The 9803-nt window shown below is 36.0% G+C and overlaps 1 protein-coding gene across 1 annotated transcript; it reads left to right on the forward strand.

Moving 5' to 3' along the window:
* The first annotated feature begins 266 nt into the window (after positions 1-266).
* LOC140776540 (T-complex protein 1 subunit zeta 1) lies at positions 267-8348 on the forward strand. The gene is made up of 15 exons (XM_073120277.1): positions 267-496; positions 586-649; positions 742-877; positions 2503-2654; positions 2758-2805; positions 2895-2987; positions 4009-4115; positions 5619-5733; positions 5816-5902; positions 6534-6738; positions 6858-6952; positions 7304-7372; positions 7452-7559; positions 7666-7784; positions 7876-8348. The coding sequence occupies exons 1-15, from the start codon at positions 363-365 to the stop codon at positions 7949-7951; spliced, it is 1608 nt and encodes a 535-aa protein (XP_072976378.1). The 5' UTR covers positions 267-362; the 3' UTR covers positions 7952-8348.
* The last annotated feature ends 1455 nt before the right edge of the window (positions 8349-9803 follow it).

The raw sequence follows: 9803 nt of genomic DNA on the forward strand, positions 1-9803 counted from the left end.
CTATTTGTATATCAAGCCGTAATTAAATGAATAAAATCTATGCTTACGGCTTTCCTAGAAAAGTATGGGAGGCCAAAATGTCATGAGTATTGAAAATGATAAAATTAAAATACCTAGAATACCTTTGGCTTTAAAATCTAGTGTTCCATTTATTTTTACTTAAAATTATATAAAAAAAATTAGATTTCGGATGCGGATCCGATTCGCTTTCATCTCTACCCGCAACTTGAGAAAACAGAGGGCATAGGAAAGCTCTCGAGAGTCTCCTTTTGGAATCCCGTTACGATACTAAAACAAAAACCCTACTCTCTCTCTTCCTCTCGCCGTCCGCTTCTTCTCGCCGCTCTCTCTCTCTTCCAACAATGTCGATCCGCGTGCTAAATCCCAACGCTGAGGTCCTCAACAAGTCGGCGGCGCTCCACATGAACATCAACGCCGCCAAGGGTCTCCAAGATGTCCTCAAGACCAATCTCGGCCCCAAGGGAACCATCAAGATGTAATCTTCTTCCCTCTTTCTCCATTTATCCTTCTCATCTTCTCCTTCTTTGCTCATCTCGATGCTTCGCTGTCTCTATCTGTGCTTAGGCTTGTGGGAGGAGCAGGAGACATCAAGCTGACCAAGGACGGGAACACTCTACTGAAGGAGATGGTACGGTTTCTAGAGACAGACCTCAAAGCTTTGATCTTTTGCGGTTTCGTGAAGGTTGTATGTGATTTCTTGGCGTTTTGGTGTGTTTGCAGCAAATTCAGAATCCGACTGCGATCATGATCGCGAGGACGGCAGTCGCACAGGATGAGACGAGCGGAGATGGTACGACCTCTACGGTGCTCTTCATCGGGGAGCTCATGAAGCAGTCTGAGCGCTGCATTGATGAAGGTTAGCTACATCATGACGCGTTTGCACTCTCTATGCAATAAATTTTGATCGTAGCCCGTGGTTCTGATTGTAGTGACACTGTATAGTCTCATATGGTGGACAAAGAACTGCTATTTGACTTGGCATTGCCAAATCGAGGGAATGACTATTTAGAGTTTTCATTCAGGAGCTGAAACTGCCGTTGACCATTCTTTAATATCGTTATCCTGCTTGTTTTGTAAATAATAGATTGGACTTATAGGAATACTGTCAATGGGGTCATTGTACAGAGTCATTACTTGCATATTCTTTTTGTTATTGGTGAGAAGAATAGTACCTCTTCTTACATTACACATATCTGTTTCATTGTGCATCTTTAGCGTGCAAACTGGATATAAGCCAAAAGTTCATCTTCTACAAATTTGGAACCAAACCATGAATATGTGTCATTTTATTTTATTAAATGGAGGTTGATTTGTCTAGGTCCAAGGTCGCCAAGTTCAGTAAAAAGAAAAAAGTGATTTAAAACAGGAACCATATTACCTAAGACTTCTTCCGTTATAGTGCCATTGGATGAGAACTGTATCAAATAGTGATCCCTAGCGCTCATTCATGATCATTCAGTCAATATGGATCTGTTTTTGTCTTCAACTTCTTCACTTGCCCTTCCTCCATCAATGACCAATTCACACTATGTTCACTGACAGGTGACAGCTGACTCTTGTCTTGAATACTTCTGTTTCCCTCTAATCTGTTATTAAATCATCTTCCTTCTTTATATGTGATTTGATGCATGTATTACTATTATTTCCCATCTAAAACTTGTAAAGTCCATTTTTCATCTACATCATCAGTTGGTGCATCTTCATTGAGCTTGATTTTGGATCTTCTTTGCAAGCTGACTTGCCTTCAAAAATTTTGCATACCAACAACTTCTGATTGCTTCTCTTTTATCCCTTTCCTATTTGTTCCTTTGTGTAAACTATGGATCTTCTTTAGATATATGCACTTTGGTGTTTGATAAATCTGCGTGTTTATTTCTGTAGTGCCAATTATTAGCTTGCTGTCTTTGCCCCAAAGAATTTTGCTGTACTTTTCTGCCTTGTGTTTTTTCTGATTACTAACATTTAAGATATTTATGAATGGTTTAGAGGTATTAAGCTCACCTACAGCTATCAAGAAATCCCATGATCTGTATGTTGCTGGTTTCCAGTTATTGAATTAGCATATTTCCATTGATATCTGGCATACAGAACGTACTCTATCTGAGAAATCAGACTCCCTTCCATGTGATCCATGTCTGGATTGATTGCTTCTGACGGTTAGGGAGAAGGGAGTATCTTCTAGTTTACAATCAGATTGCTTGGTTGCAACAATAATTGAGGGAGAATTATATTTTTGTACAAATTGGAATTACAAGCTGTAAATTCATAAAGTAACCATCAAAGTGGTTATTCTAGTGTATAAGGCACCTAAAAATGCAGGCGGAATATCGAAAATGATATTTGCATCCTCACCCTCACTTTTGGACGTGCTGTTTTCATTTGGCTTCATTAATGCTGACCTTTCTTATGGGTTGAAGCAAACAATTTCATCTTAGATATCACTTGATTTTCGAAAATCTTATGAAAAGTTATTTGGTCTAGGAACACATCCACGTTTTTTGGTTGATGGGTTTGATATTGCTAAACGTGCAACTCTTGAATTTCTTGAGAAGTTTAAGACCCCTGTCATCATCGGGGAGATGCCTGACAAGGAGATTTTGAAAATGGTAGCACGGACAACTGTTAGAACTAAGGTGATTTTGTCTTTTCCTTGATATCTCTTATTATTTTTAAGTTTTTTATTCTCTGCATAATTTGTTCTGTTTCGAAACTATCTCACACTTGTCTTTCTTTTAGTTATATGAAGCATTGGCTGATCAGTTGACTGATATTGTTGTTAATGCGGTATGTATTCTGTAATTATTTTGGACTTTACTGCTTGCTTGCTTGTAATTGGTACATTCAATGGTGTAGATTTCTTGTAACATTTATAGGTGCTCTGTGTGCGCAAACCTGATGAACCTATTGATCTGTTTATGGTGGAGATAATGCACATGCGTCACAAATTCGATGTTGATACACGTCTGGTATGTATATGTTATCTTATTAGTTGAGAACATCCTTGAATCCATACTCATTCCTTGGGTAGATGTTTTATGGGAATTGTCATCCATGTCAACTTCCTCCCTCCATCATCTTAGACACAGGATCAGCCATTCAATGTTGGTTGTAAATGGTGTTAGAGTAGGAATTTCCCTTCAGATAATTCAGAAGAAAAACAAACAACTTTAAGAGAACATAACTGGAACGGAGTCTCTGATGGTGTCTTATTTACTTGTTCATGGTTCCTTGCGATTAATGATTTTCACTTTTTTACAAGGGGGTACTAAAAATATTCTGAATTGTTTAATTTATGATTTTTAATAATCCCACTGGAATGAATGGGCTAATTCATATGATGCGTTATCTTGGGAACTTCTGCAATCATTATGTTCACTTAGATTGTGCAACTTTAACACAACCTTCTTTAAGACCATGATCAAGTAAAAAGTTTTCTAGAAAGTAACTGATTGTCTTCTATTAATGCTGGAAAACACTTTGTTTCTAAAATCTCTAAATTTTATCTGTTTCTAATTTTGCATTGATAAAAATGGCGAGGAACTGCCTTTTGAAGAAACTTTTTTTTGTGAACAATTTTACACGGAAACAAATGGAAGATTGCAAAAATTATTTTTTCAGAAAATATATATCAACAAATCAGTATTTTTTTTATAGTTAGAGAAATAAAAACATCCTAGGCAACTCGGCCAATCATTTTCTTCACGTTGTCTTGATAATTGGTCCTGCAGAAGCTCCTGCTGACTTGTTACTGTTTTCCCATGGGTTCTGTTGTATTTATTAGCCCAGATACACTAGGATCAGTGAGTTGCTTGTAATTCCTAACAAATGTACCATTGAAACTACTGTAAAATCTGCTCATGGATGTGATTGATTATTCTTTCTAAATTTACTTGTTTTGCTGCAGTAAGGTGAATGACTTTTTGTATTCACCTTCTTGTCTTCTATAACTACTTTGCTTCTTAAACTGTAAGCCATTTGTTTTCCTAGATTGAGGGTCTTGTTCTTGATCATGGATCTCGACATCCTGATATGAAGCGGAGGGCAGAGAACTGTTATATCTTGACATGCAATGTATCTCTGGAGTATGAGAAAAGGTGATTTTTCATTCTTTCCTGATTGTACTCTCTTGTTGTCTTTTCTTTAGTCATGTTTCGTTATGGTAAATGTTGACATATTTATATATTGAGTCCTTTTTGTATTTCATGGTTCTTGTTCATTTTATATTCAGTATATTCTATACGTATTTATCACATGTATTGGTATCCCATATACATATGTAGATATATTGATGACTATCAATCTTCGATAGCATATTCGGATGATCTACAGATTTACTTTTAACAAATAACTAATACTTAATTTGTTGTAAGATCATATCCATTAATTTCAGTAGTCAAGACTCCAATAACGTTCATTATAATTTTGATATCACAATCTATTTGGGAAGAGTCATCTAAGTACGATTGTTTAGTCTCCAAGTTCTTTCCAATATCATGCTTCATAATGTATCTAATACATCACTTGTTCATAATCATTAAGTATGAATTGCATACATATAAGAATTATGAAAATATAATGCTAAATATACCTACAAACCATAATTGGTGAGATTTGAAACTTATCTAAGATTCACACACCTCTTGTTCTTTTTTCTGCCCCTTAGAATATGTCAAAATTGATGCTTTCTTCTCATTGCATTATTCCTTAAATTATTAGCCAATTATCCATGCCAATATAACTAGCCCTTATAGATGCTTAATGATGTATTCTCATTATGTAGGTCTATATTTAAGAACAAACAAGTATTTTTTTATATCTCTCATAATGGTCTGCCAAATCATCCTAAACCAATGCCAGGTTTTTATCTCTAATTAAAATCATTTCCCATCTTTCAGAGAACTTCTAGAAGGTTATTCCTCCATTCAATGAATGCAACTACAGTAAAGAACTTTACCAGTCTATTCGCCAACTGACGTAATAGTTTTCCTCTAGTCCTTGTGTTGTGTCCACGTTCTTTGTTGAGAACTCAACACATTCCACTTAGTTGTTAGATTGACAGCTGGTTGTCAAAATCTGCAATTATTTTAGAGCACTTATATATCTTCAGTTGTAACTTAGCCAATCTAATATTGTTGGAAAGAGTTTGATTGATAAAGAGATGATTCAATGTATTGTATTAAGTCTTTCAATTAAATAACTTTTGGTCGACGATAGTTGATAGATAATTGAAGATGGAATAGTCTATTTCCAGTTAATATTTTTTATTCCCAATTTCTGTGTTGTATGTACATTTTAATTACAAGCCATATAGGTAAAAGAATCAGTATTGGAACCTGACTATTGAAAAGTATTTTCTGTTTCTTGTAATGTATGGAGAGATAGAAATCACATGATTATGAGTTTGGTATTCACTTAATTTTGTTAGTGGAGATGTTCCTTTTAGCACTACAGGCTTGGGCTAGCATATCTTCATGAAAAAAATAAGAAATTATTAGTTCATTCTGCGACATCAAGATTGTTGAAGAAAATACATAATAAGTTGTGCAGTATGTGGGGAAATTCAGGAGAAATGTGGAACTAATTTATTCGTTCCTCAGTGAAATAAATGCAGGGTTTTTCTACTCAAATGCAGAGCAGAGGGAAAAGATGGTTGCTGCTGAAAGGCGTTCAGTTGATGAGCGTGTTAAGAAAATTATTGAATTAAAGAACAAGGTATGCAAGATTTATACAGTACTTATAGAAGTAGTTGAACATTCTGCAATTTTAAGGTTCATTGATTTTCTCGTCCATGCAGGTCTGCTCAGGTAATGACAATAATTTTGTTGTCATCAATCAAAAAGGCATTGATCCTCCATCACTCGATCTCTTAGCTAGAGAAGGAGTAAGTCATTTGCTCACATCATTTTTCATGATAGCACTTAGTATCTTGTCATAACATGCTTACTTTACACGGGAACACTGGAGAAAGATTAACAGCAAGAAGAGTTATATGGCGTCATCAATCTATTGAAAACTGATTATGCGAAGGTTATGGCCTTGTCGTCAATCATGATATGGAGGAAGACTTTCTTTCTTTTTTCTTTTGGCACTCTTTAAGTTAAATACCCAAGCTTCCTCCTTGTGAGACAAGTTGGAAGGAAGCTCCATTAACAGTAGGAGAACAGCCTTCTTTTATGTAGGAGATATGGTTCATTGCAAGAGTTATCCAGGTTGTGAACTAACTACTTCTAGAATATTATTATAATGCTTCTAAATTTATAGGTGCCTGTAGGATATTCCAGTCTTCTTGTTGATTTCCGTATTCGGTAACCTTATGTTGTCTCTTTGCACTTTCCATCCTCTTGCTTTTTAGTCAGAAAAGGTTTGCCAATTTGATCGTGTCACACTTGAAGGTCATTTAGTTGTTAACAAAAGGTTCAGTAGATAGCAGTTAGATTGTGTCTTACTAAGGCTCTGACCTTCACATCTTGGGATTCTTATACCAGTTTTATTTTTTTCTCTAAATGTAATAGATAATTGCCCTGCGAAGAGCAAAGAGGAGGAATATGGAAAGGTTGGTACTAGCTTGTGGCGGTGAAGCTGTTAATTCTGTTGATGATTTGGCAGAAGATTGTCTTGGCTGGGCTGGGCTTGTTTATGAGCATGTCCTCGGAGAAGAGAAGTACACCTTTGTGGAGAACGTGAAGAATCCTCACTCTTGTACAATCCTGATTAAAGGTTCTTTTATCTTTTAGTATCTAATTTCTCTTGTGCTCATGCTAGCATCATCTGTTGATTGACGCACGTACATAAATCCTAGATAGCCTGTTCTTACCAGCATCATCTGTTCTTTTCAGGACCTAATGATCATACCATTGCTCAAATTAAGGATGCTGTCCGTGATGGTCTTAGATCAGTCAAGAATACAATTGAAGATGAAGCTGTTGTCCTGGTCAGTTTTTAAGTATCTCATTCTTCTTGTAACCAATAAACAAGATAGAACTTCTCTCAACTTTATTCTTTCAGTCAATAGATCTTACTCAGTGATACATATTTAAAATATTTGATAATGAAGTCCACAATTATTGTCGAGAATCCATTTAAATATTGCATGATGTTCAATTAAAGCATAATGGTGTGAACGAACATAAATAATGGCGAGTTATTGATTTATGGCATTAATTTTTCAAGTAGATCATTTGTAGCTTATTTCATTTTCTATCAGTTTTGCTAGTTCACCTTGTTACAGCTTAGTTGCCTTTCCAGTTTGCACTGACATATACTTTTTATTTCGTGATTACAGGGGGCGGGAGCTTTTGAGGTTGCTGCTAGAAAGCATCTTATGGACAATGTCAAGAGGACTGTTCAAGGGGTTAGTCACCTCTATGTTCTCATTTAATAACTCTTCTCTTGCTGTTCTAAATTATAACTGCTAAGTCTTTATTTTACAGCGTGCACAACTTGGTGTGGAAGCATTTGCTGAAGCACTTCTTGTTATTCCCAAGACACTAGCAGAGAATTCTGGACTGGATACACAAGATGTCATTGTTGCTCTCAAGGTATCTACCTCTTATCTTTCCTCATTTTCCTGTGCCATATGTTTGGAAAAGGTTAAAGACTTGTGAATATGTAGTAAGCGATTATTCTTTTCATTATGTACTTAAGGATGAGCATGACCGAGGTAACATTGTGGGTTTGAACCATCATACTGGTGAGCCAATTGATCCCCAAATGGAGGGCATCTTTGACAACTATTCTGTGAAACGCCAAATCATCAACTCTGGGTATGTAGAGCACAAGATTCATATGCTGTTTGTATTTTCTTGTTCAGTTTGATATTTCTCATCACAATGTTATGAGAGTTTGTTTCTGCAGACCTGTCATTTCTTCCCAGTTGCTTCTGGTGGATGAAGTGATCCGAGCTGGTCGTAACATGAGGAAACCGAGCTAATCCTTTTGTTCTCTGAGGTTTTGTCTTCTGGATGAGATGTGGGGCATTTTGCTTTTGTATCTGATTATCTGTCAGTCCTTATTAGGTTTTTCGTGTAGATACTTCCCTTTCTAATTTTGTGGTGATGATGGTTGAGCAGGCCGTGTTGGTGAGGTGTTGTTTGGTTTGCGTTTTAGTACAACTTAATTATCAAAAGAATGTTCTGTCTTCTGTTTGACAGACAAAGAATTCAATTACATAGAAATTGCTTATCCACTGCAATCAGGGGCTCATTTATTGACTCAAGGAGTGCACTTTAAATTTCTAGCGAGCTGATCAGTGGCCTACTAATCTCCTGAACACAGCTTTTGCTTATGTAAATTTTTGTTGTGGTAATTAAGCTTAAAAATGTGGTACTTATTGGATTCCAAATCAGGCCGCGTAAACCAAACCCTCTGTTTGATTCTTCTTTCCATTTTGTTCATATCCATCTGTCACATGATAGAAATATGCTGTGCTACTTAAATAGTTGGATGCTTGATCAAATATTAAGGAAACTTTTGTTGTTCTATATATTATTTTCATCTAGTGCTATTGGGACATAAGATTGCTAGTTAGTGGGGGTTTTTAGCAGCATCTGTCTAAATCTTTTGGAATGCTATCCATATTACTGTGGTCTATTTATAACAGACCAGCTTGTCATCTTGCCCTTCTCAGAATCTGGGTGACCAGGTCTACACTTCTCTCTTAGTTACTAAAGATTAGCTTTCCTCATCCATAGAACATGGAATCAAAGGAAGAGCTATTGTCTAAGATGGCTAACAAGTTAGCAGCCTTATTTGAAAAGCATATACAGGGAGTGTGAAAGGCTTGCATGCCAGTCATTAGCAACTTCATTGAAATCATAGAGATGGAAGGTGGGAAAGGCCACCGATTGTGGATGACTCACTCAAATGTCAATCTTCAAGCCTTATTTGAAAAGCATATACAGGGAGTGTGAAAGGCTTGCATGCCAGTCATTAGCAACTTCATTGTAATCATAGAGATGGAAGGTGGGAAAGGCCACCAATTGTGGATGACTCACTCAAATGTCAATCTTCAAGCCTTATTTGAAAAGCATATACAGGGAGTGTGAAAGGCTTGCATGCCAGTCATTAGCAACTTCATTGAAATCATAGAGATGGAAGGTGGGAAAGGCCACCAATTGTGGATGACTCACTCAAATGTCAATCTTGATCACAAGTTTGTATTTGGCTTTTTGTAGAAGGGCAAATACCAAGATTATGTGCATCTATATGCAACATATATCTTTTTATTTTTATTATATTGGATGTCACTATATTGGTAACATAAAATATGTAAAATTAAAAGTAATATGTGATAGAATAAAAAAAATTATATAATGTATGAGAAATAATAAATAGATCTCCAACTTAAAAACTCTTTGAACTTTATTTTGTATCACTACATTATCACTTATAAACTACATGGTTACCAAAAGTCCTTATACAAAATGTCAATGAAATAATACTCAGTCAACTGAAAGGGTTCTAAGTCGAATGAGGATTCTAGGATTTAGATTTCAACTGCGTTGATATTTATTAGATACTATTAAATTCTCAATTCTCTTAGATTTTTTTTAGTGCAGAAGACATAGTTCATCCAGTTTATTCTTCTCGTAGATTTTGTAAGGTCAAAACTTGGACGACCGTCCGATCTGCAATCAAAATGGATTCTATCCCTCATTAATCATTATCCTCATAAGCCGCCAATAGTCGACGCTGTCTTCCCTCTTCTCTCCCGAGGAATTCCCGATTAATCGCTACCAACCCCCACTAACCTTCCGCTCTTCTATACATAAAGACAGAATGAG

This window comes from Typha angustifolia, chromosome 14 (assembly GCF_048772165.1).
Source record: "Typha angustifolia cultivar Huaian chromosome 14, ASM4877216v1, whole genome shotgun sequence".
In the NCBI taxonomy this organism is placed as follows: domain Eukaryota; kingdom Viridiplantae; phylum Streptophyta; class Magnoliopsida; order Poales; family Typhaceae; genus Typha; species Typha angustifolia.